Source organism: Amblyomma mixtum, chromosome 8, assembly GCF_055824585.1.
Source record: "Amblyomma mixtum isolate Tamu chromosome 8, ASM5582458v1, whole genome shotgun sequence".
In the NCBI taxonomy this organism is placed as follows: Eukaryota; Metazoa; Arthropoda; class Arachnida; order Ixodida; family Ixodidae; genus Amblyomma; species Amblyomma mixtum.
Genome location: NC_143019.1, coordinates 120,911,645 through 120,937,076, shown reverse-complemented (window position 1 = coordinate 120,937,076; position 25,432 = coordinate 120,911,645). Strand labels below are relative to the sequence as shown.

Below are 25,432 nucleotides of genomic sequence, written 5' to 3'. Positions count from 1 at the left end.
AATAGACCACTACGTCGTCGGCACGCAGCCGAACATCCCACGTGTTTAACGGCCAATCTCGAGCACTGTGCTTCGGAGGTCGTCGTCTTCATCAACTTTTGTACGGGCCCAATGCATCCAGAGCACACCGCTAACACAGAGTGCTCGTGAAGTAAGACTAGCCAAAATCGAAACCGAAGCGAAAACTGAAGTTCGAGTGCACCTAATTTGCATTTATCTAACTCCGCTAAATAATCCGTCTTTTAGAGCGAAAGCTCTATTACTCCGTCTCCCAAGGTCAACCTGAAGCGCGTTTGACCTTGACGCCCCGCGGCGGAGTCAAACCACGCAACTCCCCAAGCAGAGGCGCACCTGAGCGCGCTCGCCAGCTCCGCCGCTGCGATATCACGTGAGTGGGAGGCTAGCAGCTGCGCGCGCTGGCCACGTGACCAGGAGAGGGTGTAGCAGTTGCTACGTCGGCGGATTCTGCTTCAGCTTCGCCATGGATGAGGCGTGTGCCGGACCGTGTGTGTCAACTCTTCGGCGTCGCCGTCTAGCCGCGTCCGACGATCATCCAGTCGGTGTAGCTCGCCGAGAACGTGTGCTGCAGTGGACGCGAGCTGAACCAGCCGCTGAAACAGAGAAACAAAGAGAAGCCAGACTTGCGAAGCAGCCAAACGGAGCTCTCGCTCTGTGTAACTAGGTTGAGAAGAGTCAAGCCTCACCATTTCTGTTTCTTTTGTTGTTCCCCCAGATGAGAGTGCAGCGTTCCAAGCACAGTCATGGGCCGACTGTACTGCGCCGTGGACTCAGCGCTGCCGCGTACCGAATGGGAAAATGCCACCCTGTTTGCGTTTCCAAGAGAAGAGGTATGCCTTTGAAAAGAAATCTTCCCTCAAAACAATAATGTGAGAGCCGGGGCGGGGTTGACGCGCAGCTCCATTGCCAGGCATACCATATGGAGTCATTCTTCGCGGAGTGCATCGAGATCTGCCAGCAGGACTAAAGCGAGCACGTCAAATATGATGTACAAGAGCAGGACGAGGCCCCACAATCCATTGTTAGAATCAACAGGCATCATTGGTCTTACTAATGCGAAAGCATTACTAGGCTACATCGCGTGTTTGTGTCCGCAAAACGTGTCGGCAGCAGTTGTGGGAAACTATACAGAGATATCGTTTAAAGAGTGGATACAATCGAAGGGGAACTATGTGAGGATGTGGGGCAAAAAGTTTGGTGCCGATCGGATCATTAGTTAATTAATTACAGCCAAAAAACTGACAAAAAGTGGGCGTGGTCGGGCCGGAGTGGCGCGAAATCCTAACTGCTTGAAGTGATGTACCCCGTGACGGCCCCACCTGACCTAGCACATGTTGTCCCACGTGAGCGGATGTGTGGGCGTGGCCAATGCTGCGCGAAATTTGAATGCCCGAATGACTACTTGGGTGAACGATGGGGGTAGGGGGGTGAAGTTAATCGAATTCTTATCAATACTTCACAATTTACAAATGTCGAGAGTAAATGGAGATTAATGAAGGTGCTTTAGGTATGAATTAAGGTGAATTAATTATAAATTAAGGAAGATTAATGTGGATATAATGTGATATATTGATACGCTGTGGTGAATTAAGCTGAATTAGAGAATTAATTGTGAGTTAATTGTGTAAAATGAATTAATTCTAATTTAGGTGAGTTAGATCAAAAACTGATTGAACTAATTGTGGTTAATTGTGTCATAATTGATAATTAAGCAATTAAGTGTGAATTAAGACATACAAAGGGAGGACAAAAGAGAAAAAGAGGGGCGAGGAGTCGTCAATGCTTTCGCAGACCTCCAATGCGGAACCCCCTGCAGTTCCATTGCCATACCTCAATTTGTTGGCAAGGGGCCATGGTGGGATATGGGAGGGATGATTACGGGCAAGGTCGCGACTGGTGGCATCACGTTACAGCTTGCCTCCAAGGCCGCGAGGCGCTCCACTACTTGTTGGAAAAAGGTAGCGATGTTTATACCCAGCTGGGTTACTTCCCTCGTAATACTCTTAACTTTTTCCTCGAGACCGCTAAATTTGTTCTCGAGGGCGTTCATTTCGGCTCTTATCTTGTCTGAAGCCTTAGGTTTGATTGTCGGTTGCGGGTTGTCCTCTTTGGACGCTTCCGCAGCGCGTTTCGATCCGGAGCCGGCTTTTTCAGGTCAATGTGGCTATCTGTCTCTATCGCATTACTGGTAGAGGGTACAGTGCAACAGAATGGAAAGCTGGGCTAGTTGTAGGTTGTTCACGATGAAAACTTGTGGGCGCAAACAAACTAAAGACAGCGAAGAAACCACAGGACAAGCGCCTTTTTCACAACTATAGTTTAATGGGAAGGCAACAAACACTTAAATATGAAAAGATACCTGCCTGTACCTGTCTGTACCTACCTGTGATATCTTTTCATATTTAAGTGTTTGTTGCCTTCCCATTAAACTATTTGTGAAAAAGGCGCTTGTCCTGTGGTTTCTTCGCTGTCTTTTGTTTGTTCGCGCCCACAAGTTTTCATCATGAGGGTACAGTGCTTTCCGCGGCAGAGGGGGGCATGCGAGATACGTGTGGCGTGGCTGTTGAGGGGGGGGGGGGGGGGGGGGGTTGTAGCGATTTAAACAGCCTTTTCATTTCGTCCATCTCTCTCTGCATTTGTGCAATGGTTTCGTCTCTGGACTGTATTTTAGCCAGAAGCTCTTTCTCGCGAGCAGTATATTGTTGGGAGGCCGTATCCGGCCAGCTCACCTGCTTCTTCGAGCAGCTTCCTCTCCTGCTTCTGCTCGCATTTCTCCTTTTTTCCTTGCTTCCCTGCCTCGAACTGGCACCCTGGTTCGACGGCAGCGGTGGGAAGGAGGTGGATATGTCGCGGGAATTGCTGCCCCGACGGTGGCTCGACGATCGGTTGCCGGCCTTGTCTCTGGAAAGTGACTTGTGTCCGCACTGCTGGTCGCAGGGGGTTCCGCAACAAGCGGGGAAACCTACAGTTTCACATCCAAAACCTAGGTAGACAACCAGACGTGATAGCCCTTCAAGAAGCTAGCGGCCCGGCGAAATTACCAGGGTGTAAAACATTCATTCCCCACTCGGACGCAGTGACGACGGCGACGACCCCGTTCCCCGCAACCTTTGTACAACACAACATTACGGCGATACAACACACTACAAACAGTTCTAACGAACAATACACATAACTAGAAATTGTGCCGAGGAAAAAGGTGGACGCAGATCTCTGTATTCTGAACCTATACAGTTCCCCAAAATACAGAGGCTCAGGAATTCCCTACCTCCTACTTAAAGCCACGCGCCTGGCCGTCAGGAAACAACTTCATGGTGGTAGGCGACTTTAACGCCAAACATTAAGCTTGGGGTTAACGCAAAAACAACCCCAATGGCACCAAGCTGTGGCAAACGATCCAATTCCGGGGCCTCAAAATTCTTAACGATCCCCAAGAAAACACGCGGGTGGAAATAGCGTAAACTTAGATACCTCACCGGGCCTCACACTCTCAAAAAACATCGCGACGCCCGCTGGTCCAACACGAAACACACGCTAGGAAGTGACCATTGTACATTAGCCACGACATTCGACACGAAATTGCACAAATGCGCCCCATGCGCACTCGCATTATCGACTGGGATAGGTTCAGACACTTACGAGAGCAGACTGCCCCCGGCCTGATCAACCACCTAAGAGAGTGGATCGCTGCGCTGAAAGACGACGTCAAGGCCACCACGCTCGAGACTCCTATTGAGGAGCCGCATCAAATGACAGACTCTAAGCTCATCCACATGTGGGATGCGCACGCCAGCCTGCTAAATCGCTGGAAGAAACAGAGCCACAACAGAAACTTACGCAAGCATATGGCGCAACTCGAGCGCCAAATGGAAACATACACACTAGAACTGCAACAAGAACAACGGGGCCAAATTTGTGATTATATGAATGGGAAGATGGGATGCGAAAACATTTGGCTCTTGCTCCGCCACCTGCTCGACCCAACACCCAATATCCACACAACGCGACAAACTCACGACACTAATTCACCAGTATCAGGGTACATACGCAGAGCTACTCGTCGAATTGCAAATACGACACCTGAACACGTCGCATAGACTCGTACCAGCATACGAGGGCCTCCCCAGTGAGACCCTGGACGCAAATATAGTAGATGCTAAGGTCTGGTTTGCTCTGGGTCAGCTCTGTACCACCTCCGCGGCGGTACCGGACGGAGTGCCGAACAAGGCATTCAGAAACCTAGACCCCAAGTCTGTCGCGGCTCTGACAGATCTAATGAACACCTACTGGACGGAAGGCCAGATCTCCCAGGAATGGAGGCATGCACGGGTGATTACCGCCGCTACGTCCCTCAAAGCACCATTGAGGCATCCACTGACCCAGGGAGCCAGTTATGCGCCCTTCCTTTCCTCAAAATCCTCGGAGTCTGCAACGTTGTCAACGCCAATGCCAATGAACACAATGAACGCCGACGGCCTATACCTTCAATGCCGCGTTCGTTTCTGCCACAACGTTGTCAATGCCAACGCATACAGCGCACATCTGTCACTACCGCCACGTAGCTTCAAGCGCGACTGTGGTGTTCACTGTACCAGGGGGCCAGTTATACGCCTCGCATTTGCATTAGAACTCCCGCTCTTCATCGGTTTTGGCCTTTACGCTCCCAATCGATTGCTAAATCCCTCGCACGGTTGGCAATGTCGACCGGATGATCAGACTTGGCACGACGTCTGCCAGTACTCACTCTTGAGGATGTCGGTGGTGTAAGAAAATATTTATTTAGGCTATTTACCGGAGACTGTAGCGACTGGCCTTAAGGGCCGGCGCCAGTTTGGGCCCTAGCCACGAAAGCTGATTGGCTCTCTAAGGTAGAGCAGCCGAGCAGGGCAGCCTCTAGCTTTCTCTGGTAGGCGAGGGGAAATGGGGTAAGAGGGGTTAGAGGGGCATGCCCACACTGTGTGGCACACTTGCGAGAACGCGCACCCACAATGCGGGCATACACCGTTAAAAGCCGGATTAAAATGTTTCAGCACTGCTGGGCACAGTTCCCTGTCGGTGTATAAGCGAAGGAGCTAACGCTCCTCGCTTTTGGTTAGCCTTCCAGCAGGGGGATAAAAGTTGCTATGCTGGGTTTCATATAATTTAAGAATGTCTTTGTAAGTGATAGCCAAGTTAGGTTCTGATACGTAAGTCAGCGAGTATCGAGGCGATGCCCAGAGCGCGCGGGATGAGGTGTCTGCAGCCTTGTTTCCCTCTAATCCAGCATGTGCTGGGGTCCAGGTGACGAAACGTGTGTCCGAGCAATCCCGGTACTCGCCCCTATGTAAACTTTCGGTTGCGCGTCGATTGATGGTCTTTGTTGCACAGTCCGGCAGGCTCCTCGAAAATCGGCGGTAATAACCTGGAAGTCTGGTTCTGCAGCGGCGAGTGCTATGGCGACCTCGTCCACGTTTGTAATGTTTGCGGCGTGGAAAGTGAGTCCCTGAACGTACTTATTTTACTGGGGCCGTATACCATCCCCAGTGGTGTGGGCCAGCAGCATCCGTGTAGAAGACTCTGCAGAGAGAGCCGCAGCAGTCGTTAAGGGCCGTCGCGCGCGCGGTTCGACGGCCCTCATAAGTCTCCTTTGTCGACTTTTGTGGTAGAGGTTGGACCTGTAGCGCGTGGCGCCAGTCCTCTGGAACATCTGTCCTTTCCTCTCCTTGTGCATTATAGGCAATGTGCAGATGGTCTAGGAGGCTTTTGCCGGCTGACGATTTGTTCAACCGCAAGCGTTGATTGTTTAAGTGCGCCTCGTGTAGCTCCGCAAAAGTGTTGATCATCCCTGGAACGCTGAGCCGTTGATTGGACGTCGTTATGGGGAGGTCGAGAGCGCGCTTATAGATTCTGCGAAAGATGACCGCTAGGGCGTTCTCGTCATATCTCCGCAAGTGGAGATAAGGGGCCGAATAGAGTATCTGGCTGGTTACGAATGCATTGGCCAGCCTCAGGACGTCTTTGCATCGTAGCCCCCCCCCCCCCCCCCCCGTTAGTTAGGTACCCGGCGGACCATGCGGCCCACCTAGTCTCTAATCATGCGTAGCTTATGCAAGGTTGTATCGATCTTGCGGTTGCGGTGGATAAAGAGTCCAAACGATCTTTCCTCATCGTGTTGATGAGGGACAGGGCCGCTAGCAAGGGCGAGGTCAATTTGTTGATACACTTCGGGTTGGGCCCGCTCCGGCTGACTTCCCTCGTCCATAGCGAGACACTGGGCAGGCAGCACGCAGCAGCCACGGCGATGGCGGAGCACGCGGCTGCAGCTGCTGCGAGTCCCGTGGTACGTCACGTGGTTGCTTACTCAGCTCCTCCTGCTTAAGGTCATCCGTACAGACAAAGTGAAATCTGCTGAGCTAGGCTAGTAAAGCTACCACTTTAAAACTGTGCGTGCCGACACCGCCGACCCTTTAGGACGGTTTTAACGGAAAGAAAAATGCGTATATGAAAGGTTATCATATCTGCTCGCAGCGCTGCGAAGTAAATACCGGGTGAGACAAGTTAATGGGCCACCAGGCCAAGTCGATAGCGCCACATGTTTCGAGAGGCTTAGCTGTTCACCTGATTGCTCCTCTGCTCTGTTCCACCGCTTTTTACACCTGTTTGGCTGTTTTGATTCTGCAATGAGATCTCAGAGCTTGACAGTCTTTGCGGAGTGCACGACGGCATGGCATAAGGACCTCAGCAAAGATGGGGCACGAATTCTTTTAAAACAATTGTGAATAAATGCTGATCTTTGCTCTTGACACACCCTGCACCTAGCTGAGAAGCATGCTGCCCCAGGAGCGGAAACAAAAGTCCCAGATGTGATCAACTTTCGGCAAAGATACAGCAACCTGTCTAATGTTTATCTAGTACATCAGGCCAAAATGTGTAACTCAGCATAAAAAACGAGCATATTACACACTGTTGTATCTTTCCTTGACTGCAACAAGCAAACTGCATTACATACACAGGAGAGTCATAACAAGAGAGAGAAAACCTCATGGCGTTTGCCAACGTTCCTGCAAGAGGACTTCGTCTGGGGAAGGCGTCATCATTGACAGTGTTTAAATATGGTCATCACTCCGAGGAGGAAGGCCCGGTGAGGGGGAGGAGGGTGTCAAGTTGGTATGGCGTGAAGATTGGGAGGGTGAATCTTGTCTAGGCATGATGGCTGCTCAATATGATTAACCGGTTCACCTGCCAATATTGTGAAAAGAAAAAGGCCAGCTCAGCAGAAAGGAATCCGGCCGTGTGGAGCGTGGAGGAATGACAAGCGTGGGTTTTAAAGAATGTGTGCAGCTGTGACAAGTGGCTTGGTATGACTGGCTGCGTTGACCAGACAAACTAAGATAAGGAATTGGTCAGCATGCCGAAAGGAAATACCGGAGCAAAGTGGTAAAAATAACGAAAGAAGAATGCTAGAAAAGGAATGCTAAAGCAAAGTCTCCCTGAGAAATGATGGCAAGAGGAGCAGGGAACAATTAGCTAAAGAAAAAAGTGAACAAAGAGAAACAAAGAAAAAAAAATGTCATTGAGGGAGTAAAGGATGGGCCGGGGCGGAAAATAGGGAGAAAGAAACGAACAATAAAGCAGCGGTACGAAGCGCTGGCAAATGCTCTGACAGTTTTGCAGGTCAACCGGTTAATATCTTTAGCAGTCATCATGCCTGGACAAGATTCACCCTCCCCACCCTAACACCATTCCCTCTTAACATCCCCCTCCCTCCATAATCCTTCCTCTTTCGGAAGGATTACCCTATTTAAAACCCGCCAGTGAAGAACGCTTTGCCCAGACGAAGACAACTCCTCTTGTAGAAACTTTGGCAAGCACCATGAGGTTTTTCCTCCCTTGTTCACCTTGTCATTATCAAGAACCATCTTACCAACCTCTCTCTACCATACACACGAGAGTTGTGTTTCACCTGCATTCTTCATTACATTTTTTATTCCTGCTTTTTTCTTTTTCACTTCTCTCCGTTAGTGAAGACGCTGCTGTTGGTGATGGCAATATTACAAGTTCTGACGTTTGTATATGCCAAAGTAATGGCGTGGAAGGACGCTGGGAGCGCGGTGAGCATGCCCGCTCTGGAACATGAGAGGAACAGTGGAACAGTCCAGCCTTACTTACTGGACAGTAACTGCTGCAAGATGCCAGACCTGAATCCCTGGGGCGAACGAGTCCTTCCTTTTGTGGAAACGAATCCAACAGTGGACTGCTACCGACGCATCATGGGCCTCACATTTACCAAGGTACACAACAAGTGAAGTAAACGCAGTTTTTATTTTCAACGTGGCGGCATTTCGTATGGTGTCACGTATGATTGAGACGCCGCAGAAAAGTACACGCGTGAGGCGATGACCTAGTTGGCCTGTGTTATAATAAGAGCTGGATACTAGCGTGTTCTGTGCAATAGGAGATCCAGAGTGCGCATGCACAGGATGCTTACTGTAAAATGGGGTTGGCATACGCATGCCCTCCAGAAGTTAGCGTTGCAAACTTTGCGCACTTAGCGTGAAAACGGCGCCGTCCTTCGAATCGAGAGCCACCCACATCAGCAGAATAAGCAGTCGTTGCGGTTCTGTTCGGCACGTTCACCTCTAGCTACCGCTGTGGTTGCCCTTCGCTAGCACTGACCTTGCTTCCACGACAACAAAGTGTGAGCTGTAACTCAGCCCAGTTCTCGCTAAAACTATCGATTCTGTCGCGCCTACACGTCATAGAACCTCCAGCTGCGCCGCAACTGCCTGCTACTCATCGGAGCGTAACAAGAATAGGCTTCGAACTTCAATTGTAAGCGGTGTTTTAAATAAAGGCCTAATTTTTGGAGCCACACGCTTTTGGTTCACGCATGTGATTAACCCATAACGCCGAGTCTTATTCGGTCGACCCTTACGATCAGGACACAGCTACAACCGTGATAGCACCTAACGTTGTTTCAGTCTATTTCGCCGTTAGGTGAGTCATCTACCTTCTTGTCTGTCTTTTCTTTGTCTAGGGAGAAAGAATCCACTTAAACAGAAGCGTCCTACCGTGGTACATCTTCGCACCGGTGAGCTGTTGCTATACGCCTTTCTACCGAAACCCGAAGTCTCGGCATGACAGCGACACCATGTAAGTACTTCTGGCAAAGCAAAGCAGGAGTTTGGGCTGGTTGCTGAATATCGATGGTGGCGTCAGCTGGGTGCACCGCTTCGCACTTCTCGCTCACGGGAAGATTTCTAATAACGTGGCCCTTTTGCATCCTTTCCCGTGAAAAGAACTTGTATGCAAGGTGACGCTGAAGATAGAAGTATTTACTAAGGTTTTCTCGACCACATGCTTCTCATTTTTCATTGTGGTGTGATGACAACTGGATGAATGGCATGGCCCAAGGATTTATTTCCTCAGCTTTGGATCTTATGTAACATTGCCAAAAAAAAGATGAAGGAGCTGATTTAAGGAGAGCGAGAATCGTAGTATTGGAGGGCTCCAGACGGCTTCGACCAATTTCAGTTGTTTACTTACTCTTTCATTCAAAGGTACACATGTTGCATTCGACTTCTACTGAAATTCAAAAGCGCCAGCGTGCAGTCCTTTCTGAAGCAATAAAATGACAGCGCATTCAACAATACGTAAAACTAATTTATTTGTAATCATCGAGGACTGCCTTTTATTACTGCGGGAACTTCTACAAAGTTCACAGCAACAAGTGAGAATAATCGATGTAGTCTACGGAACGTCAAGTGAATGCAAAAGAAAGCATTGAACACAAATATTTTTTTGTTAGCGAAGCGATATCTGAGGTTTTGTGAACTGCTCTGTTCATCATGATGGTTTCACTGCGGGCGAGATGCACCCAAGCCGCGTCTGAAAGCCTTCCAATAAGGCGTTCAGACCGTTCACAAGCCACGCTCGACACGCGCCGTGCTCTTCCTATAGCTCAAACGCCAATTTTCAGTCCGCAATGCGGAACGCCTGCGACCGCTGGGTCGCTGACCTTACGCCTTTCGCGTAGCCAGGCTAAAATCTGCCGTGGTGATTCTTTCTGTTGAAAGAGAGAAAATGCGAAAACATAAATAAAATGATTAAAAAAAACAGGGCGCACTTTGATTGTCTCAAGCCCGTAGAGGCGAAAGCGTTTTCCGCACAACTTTGACTGCTTCTGTGGCAATGGTGACGTTACCGCTGGATGACCTCACACATAATAATGACTAATTACTAAGTAATGACAAATAACTAATTAATGTCTAATTACTGATTAATGACTCAAATTAATTAACTGCCAAATGATGACACTTAAGCTCCGTCTTTAGAAGTGGAACGCGACAGCGTGTTGTAGCGCTGCAATGCAGTCCACGGAACGCCGCCACCCATTTGGCGCGATGCCTTGCCCTTTGACCTCAACGCTTTTTGAGGAAAGGAAATGGCGCAGTAATTCTCCGTCATCTAGGTGGACACCTGAACCACACTGTACAGGAAGGAGGAAGGTAGTGGGAGTGAAAAAAGCCAAAGAGGGGCCGTAATGAAGGAAATGAAAATTGTACTGGAGGAAATGAAATTACGCAGTAACTGTCGCACATATCTCGGTGGACACCCGTCATCCATTTGTAGAGGGAGGGAGGAGAGTGAAAGAATAAATAGAAAGAGGGGCCGTAATGAAGGAAACGAAAACTGTATTTGAGGAAAGGAAATTACTCAGTAACTGTTTCACATATCTCGGTGGACACCTGTCAAAAGCTTGACACCTGTGCTGACAAGCTTCTGCCGGCAGCCTTCTGTCGACAACGATGACGGATTAAAGGCTTTCGCCTTAAAAAAAAAACAGTCTTCCCGTAACCCCCAATGAAATAGTCACCCCAGGGCAGAAATTTTACATGTCATTCGAAACTATATATTCGTAACATGAACGGTTCCACAGGTATATCACGTGTGCAACTCTTTTTCTTGAACGTAGCCAGAGAAAACGGCTCAGCTCACTAGAAACACAGAGGTATGAACAATGCAAAAGCCCGCATGAACCATCCGGTGGCGTTTGCCCCGCATAAGACACACCCATCCGAAAGAAAAGGACCTAGGTTTCCAATGCAAAATTTCGTGCTCCGAGTGCTCAGAGTCGTACCTGGTCGAAACAAAGAGCTTCGCTAAGAGGATGCAGCAACACAAAAGAGGCGTACGACATACGAACAGTGAGAGCAGCAAGCACGGTGGTAGATCTTTGCGAGGCATCCTGCGAAAGAATTCACTTCGTCTACACTATTACCATCACCATCATCAGCCTGACTACGGCCACTGCAGGGCAAAGGCCTCTCCCATGTCTCTGCAATTAACCCTGTCCTTTGCCAGTTGCGGCCACTGTATCCCCGCAAACTTCTTAATCTCATCCACCCACCTAACTTTCAGCCGCCCCCTGCTACGTTTGCCTTCTCTTGGAATCCACTCCGTTACCCTTAAGGAAAACCGGTTATCTTGCCTTCGCATTAGATTTTATTTATTTATTTATTTATTTATTTATTTATTTATTTATTTATTTATTTATTTATTTATTTATTTATTTATTTATTTATTTATTTATTTATTAGAGATACTATCAGTCCGGTCAGGACCAAGATAGCAGTGATACAAGGAAGAAATGACCCAAGCTCATTTCTTCCTCTTGATTTCGACTAGAATGTCATCAACTCGCGTTTGTTCTCTCACCGACTCTGCCCGCTTCCGATGTCTTAAATTACACCTATCATTTTTCTTTCCATGGCTCGCTGCGTTGTCAACTTAAGCTGAACCCACTGAAATAGCGAGTAATTCTTTTTGTGCGATTTGCTTTCAGCTTCCACAACGACTGCTTTTCCTTCGAGAACGGAGACAGAGTAGATTTCGAATTCATCAGGGTGCAGTGCTACGCCTCCGTCTTCCACTTCTACACCAACTACCACGTCTTCGTTCATGCCAACGCCTATAAGGAGCGCCTTCGCAAGATCTCCGAGAGCCTCCGTCCGAAGCACCAGTACAGCGTGCTCATTTTGGGCATAGACACCATATCCCGGCTGAACGCACATCGCCAAATGCCCGAAACGCTCAGGTTCCTGGAGGAACGCATGGGCGCCATTGAAATGTACGGCTACACTAAAGTAGGCGACAACACGTTCCCAAACGTCATGGCGCTGCTGACGGGCCTCGAGCTTTCGGAGCTGGACGAGGGAGTGAGGAACGGCTCCAAGCCACTCGACTCGATGCCTTTCCTGTGGAGGTGCGTATTAATGCGTTAGCATTTAACGGCCATGCGACCGAAAATCCGGCGTCCGTATGTCTCGGTACAGCCTCCGAGAAAGCAGAAAAACAAATTCGGAGGACACTAGGCTCCGCCTTAAAGGGAAGCTGACACTTTTTTATGAGAATTCGAGATTATTCAAGAATTTTAATCTATCAAGCTTCTAGATAAAGCATGCAAAATATTTGTGCACTAGCATTTAAAATGGTCACAAAATCGTCGCTTAAACCCGCGACGATGTTTAGGCTTCTCCTCACTACGTTGGAGGAGTGCAAGGAAAGTCGGCAGTGACGTCATTGTTGCCGAAATTTCAGATGTCCGCTGCTTACGCCTGCATGCTGCTGTGCGTCGTCAGATGACGCCAAACAACGCATGGTACGCTTCATCTTCGATGGCGTCGGTTTTCTTCCGTGGAATAACCGTTTCTTCAGTGGAAACGTAGTTCCGTCATACCATACGTCATTGTCGGATGCTGATGATGATGAAAAGCCTTTATTTAAGAAAAGAGGTGAGGCTCTCTTAAAGAGCCCCGCAATGGGTGGAGTCCCTATTCCGGGACCCCATTGGTCGAAGCCGCCAGCTTAGCCCTCTTGACCAAAGCCTTTTGGGCCTGAAGGTCCGAGCAGCCAAGCAGGGCCGCCTCCCATTCCTCTCTGGTAGGGTTGGGGTGGGGGGAGAGAGCTGAGTTGCGCTGGCAAGCCCAAACCATGTGGTAGGTGTCAGCCACCTCGCCACAGTGTTTGCACCGGCCAGTGAACGCGGGATCGAAGTGTTTTAATACTCGTTCAATGCTGTGCGTCATTGTCGGGGCCTCTGCCCGTCGCTCTGCACTTCAGAGAAACTGAACGCCAAAAACGATTTTATTCGGCGATTACTCCACCATTTCAAATGCTAGAGCAAAATGATTTCAGAGCTTTACCTGTACATTTTGCCCATTCGGCAACCTTAAACTCATCGAATTCTAAAGCCGCTTCAGTTGTTTTCTAAAGATGTGACCCGATAGAGTTAATGGCTCTCTTCAGCGGCCTGGGGTCTTCTTTGCTATCACTTGGCAGAGACGGACACTGTCGGACAAGACACTTTCATTAACCAAGCCGAACGAGTGTTCCTCGGTGACCGGGGGCTCACGTGTCTTACTGGGGATCCTAGGAGCTATTTTTCGATCTCCATCTCACCCCAATTTTCTCTCTTTTTTTGGTAAAATGATGTTTTATTGGTCCCAAAAAGTATACACAAGATCATAAATGTACAGTCGAGGGTCCCAAAGTCAAAGACTGCACCGGGACCCTCGATAAATCAATATTACAAGAGATTAATACACCATAGCGGATATTGTAAAAATATAGAAAATATGAAATCAATGCTTCACCACAAAAACACAGTAAAAAATCACACTAACGCAGGTAATATACATAAAAAGAGAATAACACATCAGCATTCCAACAAAAATACCTTGAGCTCATTTTTGAATGCAGGCAAGAAAATTGATATTTTTAGAGTGGGTGGCAGTGTATTCGAAAACGAAATTGCTTGAAAAGACGACATAGATTTACAATAATTGGTATGGACTTTGGGGAGCAGAAGTGCAGTTAGTCTAATTGGCATCCTTAGACAACATCATGACGTTTGAATAATACACCGACCTTATATTCATAATGTATGTGATTGATGTTTTAATCACTTTTCAAGTTCGCCGCTCACGGGTGAGGTCACTACCTTTTCGATAAATTTGCGTGTTCTCGCGATAACCGCCCAGGTGCCGCTGCGTTCTCAACGGGAGCCTTAACGCTCAAGGGTTAAAAACTTACCGTATTCATGGCCTCGAGTGGGATTACAGCCCGCGGCACTGCCAACTCGTCAGATTCGCTTGCCGCGGCTTACACCACTCTGCTATCGTCTCAGACTTTCGCCCCGCGTCTTAAGCTGGCGGCCTCTCTTTGCGGTGTTTTGGAAATCCTCGATCGGCTCCACGAACTTTCAGTCGTGCGCGTTACAGCACACACGCAAATGCACACGGGCACTACCACGGGCTAGTCCTAGCTCGACCGCGTTGCCGCTTTTATGCGACCGCTTACAAACGCAAGAGTATGCGAACCAATGTTCAAATGCGCGGCCAGTTAGAAGTCTACGCTTGATTGCTCTTGATTACACTGTTGATCGGACTGGACATTTTATTTGAAGCATCTGGACATAAACCGAAGTGATTTCAAAGAATTGAAAAGCATGCAAAGCAGCCTTTCTCCTTGCGTGTTTAATTGCCTGCCTATCGCGATGTAGCACCACTTTGGCAGCAGCACAGAAAGGGCGCCACGAATACGTAGCGCCCGCGCTAGTTTGCGTCTCTGCTCAAAGAGGGCGCAACGAGTCACAAGGGCTCAGGAAAGCAGAGCCCACATGCTAACGCCTTACCCTCCGCATAACTCGCAAGGAACGCCCGGGAATTTTATATCCATTCCTTTTGTTTCCTCTTGGGTAGCATTTGGTATAAACGCTGCAGATTTTACGCCTGTATTAACCAAGTTACATAGCCGAAGTTGAATCAAGGAACGGAATTGTGTCCAGTGCTGCGTTGAAAAAACGCATTCTTTATGCGTGGTTTACGTTCACAAGCAAACATCTCCTCAGCATCGCACGACTAATTGAGTTGATTGGTAAGGATTCATTGCTACGGAGTAGCGCGCAACGACAACAGAGAAGAAACACAACAAGGCGCTGGACTATCAGCTGACGTTTATTCGGAAGAAACGTTCTTATAAACATCGCTGGTCTGCAAGTCAAAGGGTTCACAACACGTGGAAAGAGTCAAACATTTCTCTATATCTCACTGATCTGCAAGTCAGGAGGTTAAGCGACGTGAGGCAATGGTCAATCAATATTTAACAAAAGCTGTCAATAAATGTGAACAACTCGTGAAAGGCCAAGGTTGTACTGCTGATGCATGAGTCTACTGCTTTACTTGTCTGATGCGCTTCTGCGAGCTTTTGAGTTGCTTCATCTCGGCGCCTGAATAACACGAAAGTCCTTTCTAGAAATGGCGAACACCCTCTGCATGAACTGCAATGCTCAGCTAGGTTCCTGAAAGGCTGACTTGAGAGGGAACGGAAATGCTCTCGTAATCGCTTATTAAGGCACCCGCCTAGTATATGTATGTTCTCCACCATAAGAGCAGATTGCTGTAGACCAAACCAATGAAGCATGTTATATATTTAAACTAAGAGCCGAATACTACATGCCGCACTGGCGTGTGAAGTATGCAGTGGTGCCCTTCGTCCCCAGAATGACATATAGCTTGAAGAAAGTAGGATCTACATACGGCGCAAAAGTTTTGTCCAACGTCCCAAAGAAGCTTGGTAAAATCGCGCGGGCCCACAGAAGAGCTGAGTCAGACGCCAATACGGAATGTATTACTCGGCATGTGTTTAAATATTTAACACGATCCATAGGTGTAGTGTACAGAGTTCCTTTGTCGTGAGGAAGAACTTAAATAGGCGTAGCGGGTCGCTGCCTTAATAAGCGATTACGGGAGCATTCCGTTCCCTTTCAAGTGGTCGAAACTTCCGGAGCCCTTCACTACGGCGTCCCTCATAGCCTGAGTTGCTTTGGGACGTTAAATCCCAATAAACCAACCAACCCTTTCAAGTCAGCATTTCAGGAACCTAGCTGAGCACCGCAGTTCATGCCAAGGGTGTTCGCCATCCCTAGACAGGACGGTCGTGTTATTCAGGCACCGAGATAGAACAGCCCGAGAGCTCGCAGAAGCGTTTCGGATAAGAAAAGCAGGAGACATATGCATTAGCAATACAACCTTTGCCTTGCATGGGAAGAAATTGACTTCTATTGACAACTTTGTTAAACTTTGATTAACCATTGCCACATGCGGTTCAGCCCCGTGACTTGCAGAACAGGGATATGTTTAAAAGGCGTCTTCCAAATAAACTTCACTTGATAATCCAGCGCCTTGTTGTGTCTCCTCTGCTTTGTTGTCTGTCGTCGTTGTGCGCTGCTTCGTAGCAATGAATCTGCATCACGGAATATTGGAGCCCATAAACTCTATAACGGAAAGGTTTCGTCAGAACTGCTGTTTTTACTTTTTGTTCTACTGCCTCAAAAACTACTCTACTAACCCTGCAAAGCGTCTCAGATAGAAAAATAATGTGCGCAAACTTCTCAGCGAAACATAAACACAGGTTACGCCACCAGGATTTAAAGTAGCGTTAATTGGCTGCTCAGAACTGCGCTGTGAGCTTATTAGCCGCGTCAGCAAAGATGAAGCGCTCATCTAGAGGGGCTCGTCCATTGATCTTCTCGCGGTTAGATGACTTTATGATCGGTGGCTGTGCTGGCGATGCTTTGCAATTACGCACTGTCTGAGAGAAAATGCCGAGGGCGACGCCGTAGTGCATAAGTAGTCGCCGAATATTTGGAGATTGACCACCTGAGGTGGGAAAGCGGGCTTTGCGATCAAAGTTGCGCGCCATTCCGAGATCCCTTTCAATTTACAGTACATAGTGCAAACATTGCCAAGTCAGGATGTGAGACGTACCACAGCATCCGGTCTTTGTAAGTAACCCACAAGGACGTCCAAGATTCCCTCTCCGATTTAGTGATCGCTCAGTAAGCGTACAACAAGGCCCTCATTTTTTTTTCTGGCTCGCGAGTCCAGATCTTTGATAGTTTTTCTCCTGCCTAAGCTATAGCCTCATACTAAGGTACACCACACTCGGAGTACGTGGTAGCTCTAAAGTAAAAACCGCGCCTTGTACATAAATATAATTCCTCTTTTATTCTATTTTATATTTTTTCTATGTGTCCGACTGGCTGAAGGGAAAATACGCCCCTGCCATTACTAGCTTTAAGTCAAAGGCCAAGCGGGAACCGGGGGCGTAAAGTTGCTTTAGAGGTTCTAAGAAGGCAGACAGCAAAGCAGTGGAGTAGCATAAAAAATAAAATCGCTATGTTAAAGCTACCTTGAGCCGTTTTCTTAGTTTCTCTTCCTCTTCTGGTGTTTTCTCGTGCCAGGTCACTGGCCCGACGGGGCTGGAGCACTGCGTACGCAGAGGATCACCCGCCCATACACACATTCAACTATTTCAAGGGCGGCTTCCTGGAGCAGCCAACGGACTTCTACCTGAGGCCGTATTTCATAGCCCTGGTGGAAAACCTTGCCCAGTTTACCCCAGACTCCTACCAGTGCGTGGCAGGCACGAGCCAGACCGAGCTGATGCTGCGCTGGACGGAGGCCTACGCCCGACTGACGGCCGGAGAACCGTCTTTCGCCTTAACCTGGGTTAGCAGCGCCACGCATGAGGACCTGAACGGAGGCTCGACCGTCGATCACCTGTACCGGTGAGCTCTTCCAGGAAAGGGCGAATGCAAGCAGTTTTCACCCGCCGCGGCGACTCAGTGGTAAGGCGGGTTCGGCGGGTAAGGCGGGCGAGTACCCGGGTTCGAACACGACCGCGGCGGCCGCGTTTCGATGGAGGCGGAACGCAAGAGGCGCCCGGGTGCTGTGCGATGTCAGTGCACGTTAAAGATCTCCAGGTGGTCGAAATTATTCCGGAGACCTCCACTACGGCACCTCTTTCTTCTTTCACTCCTACCTTCCTCCCTTCCCTTACGGCGCGGTTCAGGTGTCCGCCGATATATGAGAGACAGATACTGCGCCATTTCCTTTCCTCAAAAACCAATTTACCAAACAGTTTTCAGTAATTGTTTGCTACAGCGCTGCTCCGAATACCTAATCGCTGTAAACACGCTGCTTGCGTATGACATATTTGCATAGAGCTAGTGAAGCAAGAATTGAGAAGGGCCGCGCGCTTTAGCAACTCTACCGTTATTGTAGTACAGTCATGCCAGTGGGCACATCTAGAGTTAATACGGCCATAATCCGCAAAGATCATGTTGTTAGCAAGAGTCGATTGATTGCTTAAGAGGTTTGATTGTTACGGGGGCCATGCAGGCCAAAGAGGCAGAAAAAATTGAATCATAACTTTTTGGGCATCAGTTATACCTGCGGCTCCTGAATTCTTGAAAATTCAATAGCGAACAAACATTCAAGGTACTATGCTTTGGACTAAAACACAATACTACATTCTCAATAGTCAGGGCTTGCTGAGTAACTTTTCTTTAAAATTTTGGCGATAAAACGATTGCGTGATCGTGTTCAATGCTTAGGGCGCTCGGCTACTAAGCTGGAGTACCCGGGTTCGAACCCGGCGTCGATGGCCGCGTTTCGATGGAGGCGGAACGCAAAAGGCGCCCGTTTGCTTTGCGATGTCAGTGCACGTTAAAGATCACCAGGTGGTCGAAATTATTCCGGAACCCTCCACTACGGCACCTGTTTCTCTCTTCCTTCTTTCATTTCAACCTTCCTCGCTTCCCTTACGGAGCTGTTCGGGTGTCCAACGAGATGCGCGACAATTACTGTGCCATTTCCTTCTCTCAAGAACAAAAAAAAAAGGCCAGGGTAAATGCGTGCTACTTTTTTACGCTAAAATACTGATGTTGCTATTATATGCACCCGGGTAGTTCCGGAGTCCACGTTAAGTAAGGCAGCAGCGAACAATGCCCGTTGCCACAACGTTTTCATTTTCCGAACAAAGCAGCCACCACTGTGGCAATTCTGATTTCATCCGAATGCCTGGCAGAGAGCAATATTTTGTTTTTGCATCCACGGATGGCATTGTTTTCTTTCCGAAATATAGCGCACCAGAAAAACCGCCCGCGCCCCTCATGTGCAAGCAACAGAACGTGTGTGAGTGTCACCTACTTTGTCGGTTCATTGTCAGTGGGGGTCACAAGAGGGAATTACCATTTCACATGCCCCGCCGTCGCTTGTGACTGTAGTCTAATCTTTTAACACACCCCGCCGCCCTGGTGGTATAGTGATATTGTCCTGTTATCGATAAATAATGGCGTTTTACAATGATTTTATTGGAATTCCATTCCATTGTAATTCTGTTTGCGCTTTCATTCCCTTATGCATTCGCTCTCGCTGGAACTATAATTTAGACAGACAGCCAAGTGGCAGGAATGAAACCGCATCGGACAATAGCTATCGCATTACAACAACCTTATGTTCCTGTCATCCACTTCATAAGAATGAACTGCGAGCACGGGGCGCCTGGGTAATTGCTTCGAGAAGACAGTGCGCTGGAACAGGAAACCTGAGTGCTTTCAACTAACATCTGTACTCATGATTAGAAATCTATGCCGAATATACGTAGCATACTGTTAAGTACATTTGTGCGCGTAAAATAAAGAAGAAAGCGCAGAGCTTTTTCGCTTCATACTCAAGCGATAGGAGTGTCAAAGCTATCCAAGTAGTGCGAAGCAGAATGACAATTTGACAGTCGGTGAGACTTACTTGTTTGCCTGATCTTCTCGTTCTGTCCCTCACTCTTTGTACAAAATTTCTAACCCTTGATATCAATGATTTTGAATTCTTTTAAAAAATGCGCGTCGAGCCTCTACCGATCCGTGTTCCCGCCAGTTGTTCGCAAACGCCCGACATTGATTTTTTCATTCTTTCTCGCTTCCTTTGCACAATCAGAGTAACGAGTTTTCGCGAGGTTGCGCCAGTCAACAAACAAGCATGAGTGTGTCATGAAATTTACAAACAGTCGTGATTCCAAGTAAGCTGACTTCGATAGCGGTTCTCCGTAACACCGCCAAATTGGGTTCATTAAAGGGAAAGTGCATAGGTTTTAGAAATCAACCAGCTTAAGAGGGTCGAATGTGTGAAACTTGCAGGTAAGGCATGCGAAGTCTTTTTGGGCTAGCACTTGAAATAGTGAAGTAATCGCCGATTAAACTTAGGACACACTTCAAGCTACTCCGCAGCGCACAACGCCACGTCGGGGTGCATGATGACGTCATCGAAGGCATCGGTACATTTCCGACGCACAAAAGCCTGCTCTGAGGAAAAAACCAACACTACCGAAGGCAAACCCTGCCGAGAGTTGTTTGGCATTGTGTAACGAGTCAGGGCAGGGTGTGGCTGACGACAGCGGTAATTTGAAATCACAGCTTCCGTGACGCCACGCTGAATTTCCCTGTACTCCTCCGGTGCATTGTGGAGCAGCGCAAAATTCGATCATCGATTACGTCACTATTTTAAATGCCAGTGCAAAAACGCGTGGCATGCTTTACCTACAGCCTATATAGATTTGAATCCTTGAATATTGCGAAATTTTCAAAAATGTGTTGCAGTTGCCCTTTAAGGCGACCGCTCTACGTAAGTAAACTGATTAATATCGGGCTCTAATTTCTCTGTTCCCTGATGCAGGCGGTTCTTGGGCTCGATGCACGAGAGCGGCGCCCTGGATAACACGCTGGTGGCGGTGATGGGCGACCACGGCTTACGCTGGGGCCCTTTCCGGCTCACTACTCAGGGTGTGTACGAGGACCGGCTGCCCATGCTGTTCGTGGCGCCGCCGCCAACGTTCCGCCGCCTCCACCCGCGCCTAGTGGCCAACCTACGCACTAACGCTCGCCGTCTTACCACGCCGTTCGACCTGCATGCCACCATCGCAGCGATGGCCACCTTCGAGGGAGAAGCCGCGCCTCTCAGAGACACCGACAATTACAAGGTTAGAAGGGCGTAAAGTTACAGCACTTCTGCCTTGTTCAGAGACGACTTTCAGGAATATTAAAAAAAACAATAATCCAGACAAAAACCTGCAGGGCACCATTGAGCTCCGCCTTAAGCGTATGACGCGATTGCATTGAGGGGTTAATCCCCACATGCGGAATTCGTCATTCTCTATTTTTTATTTATTTTTTATTTGAAAACAGAAATGAATACAAGCAAACTATGTACAATGGCACTGGCAATGGTAGCCAAGGCTAGTGTCGCGTCCAACACAATGATAAATTTCAAAAATGCGGCAGGTGGAGAGAACACTTCTCACATAAATAATTTCAAAATATTAAAATCACAAAATACATGAATCACAAAATACATAGCTAATATATACACTTGTTATCATGCATGCATTCTTTGTACGCAATAACCTTAAATATCAACAATTTTAAAAACATTTGGGTACAAAATTTACAGCTCAACCGGCGGAAACTTACAGATTCAGCAAAAATATTTTAAGAGATTGTGAAAAATTAATTTTTATTTTAACATCCTTCGGGATGCCATTCCATATTTGTGCGCCGTTGAATTCAATCAACCTTTTCCCGTAAGTATAGCGGCATATTGGTAGGTTAAAATGATTTGCACTTGCAGCTCTAGTGTCCCTTTTAGGAGTTATAAAGATACTGTGATGAAACGGGTCATTGAATTGCAGAATTTTATGAATTGTCTGTGCTGTTTTTAACGTGTAGATAGAATGTAAAGATGAAATAAGTGCCGACTTAAATAGTGGCCTGCTGGAGCAAGTGTAGTTTGAGTATGTGATAATTCTTAGAGCTCTCTTTTGTAATCTGACTATGGGTCAGATGACTATGGGACCCTCATAGAGCCCTCGGAGTCCTAATCTCACTTTTGGCGCAGTGATGCAGCGGTGCGATAGCAGGTGCTGCCGCCGGTGCGGCTTGTGACACCCAGGTTTGCTCTTTCTTAGCAACCTATCGCGGCCGATGAATAATTTAACTGCCGCCTGCCCCGTTTGCTCACAATCCGGTGGGCAGATTGGGCCAAGTCAGAAAGTCACGTGACCTAGTTGGCCTATCTGGCACGTAGGTTGCTTGTCAGGAGATTTTGCGTGGATGTTTCGCTCACGAACAACGACAGCGGCACTGACGATGACACTGGCTTTTCTAAGTGAGTCATCGTCTTATGTGGAACTTATATGGGCTAAGTGGAACCGTATATGGAAATATGGCTGAACTCGAACTGTACAGTGACTAATTGAAAAAAGACACCTGAAAAGCTGTGATCACAGAGTTTAGATGTGTTTTCTGTGGAGTTTAACATGTCAAAGGTGCAAACGGGTTGTGAGAGGCGCCGCAATAGATGGACCCGGATTGTTGACGCGATAGCCTTAAAGGTGCACTGAAGAGGATTCTGAACTTTTTTTTTTTTGCCGCCGGAACTCCATCCACACGTTCCTAGCATTGTTAAAAACTGCGACTTATTGCCCTCTGTGGCCGATTTCCCTAATTAAATTGAATTAACATCCGGCTCCCGCCTTTATTTTTTGAATTCTCCCTCGTACGGTGGGCGGAGTCGACCAACGCGTGAAGTGCCTTTCAGCCAGCTCCGTGGAGGCTTTGCTTTCGGTTTATTTTGTTTTTTAGGTTTCTATGAATAAATAGTTTCATTCGCAGATAATATAGCCGCAAAATAAGCCCGAAGAAATAAAAATACGCGCGGACTATTTGCTACTACGGACTACTACGTATTACTCCGCCGATGGCAGAGCGGCAAGCCGCCACGGGACTGGGTGAAAGGCGCTCCACGCGTTGGTCGACTCCGCCCACCGCACGCGGGAGAATTAAAAAAAAAAGGCGGGAGCAGGACGTTAATTCGATTTATTCACGGAAATCGGCCACTCACAATTTTCATGCTTCGCCTTCATCACAATGCGACCTTCAGTGTCAGTGTTCCACAGTGCAACCCCTACTTAATGCGCCCACACCACTGCATCGACGTAAACACTTAGTGGCTGTCTCTAGCCAGTTAATGCAAGCCTAAACAAAACTTCAGACCCACAATATTAATGGATGGAGTGATAACTAAATCACCTGTTCCCTAGTAATTTATTATCACTATTATATTTGAATTCTGTTTAACTCTGACTGGTATGGATCCTCGACGTCGGCCCATGCATCCGCTACCGCAGCAATCACCTACGTCAACCGACCCGTGGTAGGAATGTACGAGCAACACTTGTATGCGGTATTACTGTCCGCAAAAGCAGCGTCGCTATATCACCTACTTTTAAAACCGGACACACCTGTGTTTACTCATTAGAAAATGCAATCACTCAAGCTGACGGAGAAGCGGACTTTTAATCCGGAAGCAATACTACGCTAGGTTTTGAGCCTTCAGCGTCGTCCCGGCGGTAGTCGTCGGCGCGGTCCCAGCGGTATTGTGAAGGTATAGGTTGCGCAATCAAAGGACGAACCACGAAGAAAGACACAGACACACACAAGCGTGTGTGTCTCTGTGTCTTTCTTCGTGGTTCGTCCTTTGATTGCGCAACCTATACCTTCACAACATCATGTACCAACTAGGCCCAACCCAAGTTTTATTGAAGTTCCTATACCTTCACAACATCATGTACCAACTAGGCCCAACCCAAGTTTTATTGAAGTTCCTTTCTAGTTCAGTGGGCCATTCTGTTTGTGTGTGCTCCCCTTCTTCTACCTTCATCAGCGCTTGTGTGTGTCTCTGTGTCTTTCTTCGTGGTTCGTCCTTTGATTGCGCAATCTATACCTTCACAACATCATGTACCAACTAGGCCCAACCCAAGTTTTATTGAAGTTCCTTTCTAGTTCAGTGGGCCCTTCTGTTTGTGTGTCCTCCCCTTCTTCTACCTTCATCAGCGCTTGTGTGTGTCTCTGTGTCTTTCTTCGTGGTTCGTCCTTTGATTACGCAACCTATACCTTCACAACATCATGTACCAACTAGGCCCAACCCAAGTTTTATTGAAGTCCCAGCGGTAGCCACGGAGCGCCGCAGATCCCAGGCAGTAAGAGAGGGGACTGCGTTCATTTAGAGGAAAGGAAAGGTGTCTTACCAACTTTGTGGTTTAGGGGACACCTCAATAACACTTTAAGCTAATTCCAGCGTTGCGTGCAGCATTCAGGCTTTCGCCTTTCACTACTTTAGTCGCTAAAGTTGCTCGTAATTTGCTTTCGCAACCTTCCGGGCTTAACCAAGCTATGCCTCTGCCAATTTTTTTATAAGGCAAACCATGTGCTTGCAGGTGATTAAGGCGCGGCTCATGTCTCCTTCGCGTTGTGGGTTGTGATGGGCTTGGGCATGCACACTGTGTAAACCTGACGCCGTTCTCGCTTCGCCTAGGAGGCGGGATGGATGTCTGGCACTTTGCAGTCATACCTGTGCCGGAGACATCCAACACTTTCTCTACGCATCCTCTCACCTGCTCTCGCTTGCAGCTCATGCGTGATTCGGGCCTTCACTCTGCGCGGACCCTCGACGCCGTCGCCCACCGAGCACTAAACCTGTGGGACGAGGTGCCAGCGAACAGGTCGTGCATCGACGCCGGCGTCCACGAACAGTGGTGCGTGTGCCGCGAGAGTAAGGCTCAAGACACGTCCAGCGTGGAAGTGATTCGCATGGCCCACGCTCTGGTCAGACGCGTCAACGACATCACGGACCACCGCATGGGCTCTCTCTGCGTCCCACGAACACTGCAGGCGGTTCTGGACGCTCGCGCCCTGCTCTCGACGACCGGAAGCGAGATCATCGGCTACCGCCTTACTGTCCGGGTCGAGCCCGGCGCGTCCATATTCGAAGCCACCGTCCAATGGAGCGGAAAAGCGGACGAGCTTCGACTCCTCGGAGACATAGCCACGTTGACCCTTTACCGCGATTTTGTGTGGTGTGTGAAGGAGGCGGACTTGCTGAAACTCTGCTACTGCAAAAGCTATATTTGGAGATTTCTGGAGCGACTTACAAGTACCACGTAGGCCGATCCGAAAACATCGACGTACGTGGGGAATCTCCTTCCAGCAGTTTAATGCAACATGTTTGTAATGCTTATGAATAATTTAAGGGGAAGAATGCAGGACAGAATACCAAAATAGCAATAAAAATATTTTATCGTTTAGAAAAAAGGCATTTATTACTATTTCATGAATTTCAGGCTATAGCTATTTATGCGCAAAAACATATCGTGTAGCTGTGTATCTGCACAGGGTGAAAGCTCGTTAATGTTAGAGCTTACACGTTTGCTGAAATAAACACCTTCAAGGTTTCTACGAACACCTCCTGCACTTGCAGCTTCCAAGATGCTAGCAAAAAAAAATTGCGAGGACACTTTGGCAACTAAAGTGTCGAGAGGCGAAAGCCGAGAACACTATTCCGTGACGACTTCCAGTGGATGTGCGTCACACCGTTCCCGTGGCTATATCGATACCCAAATTATACAACTTTCGGGGATGCTCTTAAGTGTTCATTACGCTTAATTACACATTTTCCATCTAATATGACACAAATCCTACATT

At 48.1% G+C, this 25,432-nt stretch overlaps 1 protein-coding gene across 1 annotated transcript; it reads left to right on the top strand.

The window, feature by feature from the left end:
* The first annotated feature begins 466 nt into the window (after positions 1-466).
* On the top strand, positions 467-24,996 carry LOC149334139 (uncharacterized). Its single transcript, XM_089556199.1, has 7 exons — positions 467-848; positions 8,020-8,288; positions 9,035-9,150; positions 11,843-12,262; positions 17,303-17,629; positions 20,571-20,874; positions 24,362-24,996. Exons 1-7 carry the CDS (start codon positions 734-736, stop codon positions 24,893-24,895), a joined length of 2,085 nt encoding a protein of 694 aa, XP_089412325.1. The 5' UTR covers positions 467-733; the 3' UTR covers positions 24,896-24,996.
* Positions 24,997-25,432: the final 436 nt, after the last annotated feature.

What these genes read in the sequence shown, in the direction of transcription:
- LOC149334139 (XM_089556199.1), top strand. Translation starts at nt 734, where the DNA reads ATGAGAGTGCAGCGTTCCAAGCACAGTCATGGGCCGACTGTACTGCGC. An exon ending in TTGCGTTTCCAAGAGAAGAG is followed by an intron (nt 849 to 8,019) that starts GTATGCCTTTGA and finishes TCTCTCCGTTAG; the next exon opens with TGAAGACGCTGCTGTTGGTG. An exon ending in TCGATGCCTTTCCTGTGGAG is followed by an intron (nt 12,263 to 17,302) that starts GTGCGTATTAAT and finishes TTCTCGTGCCAG; the next exon opens with GTCACTGGCCCGACGGGGCT.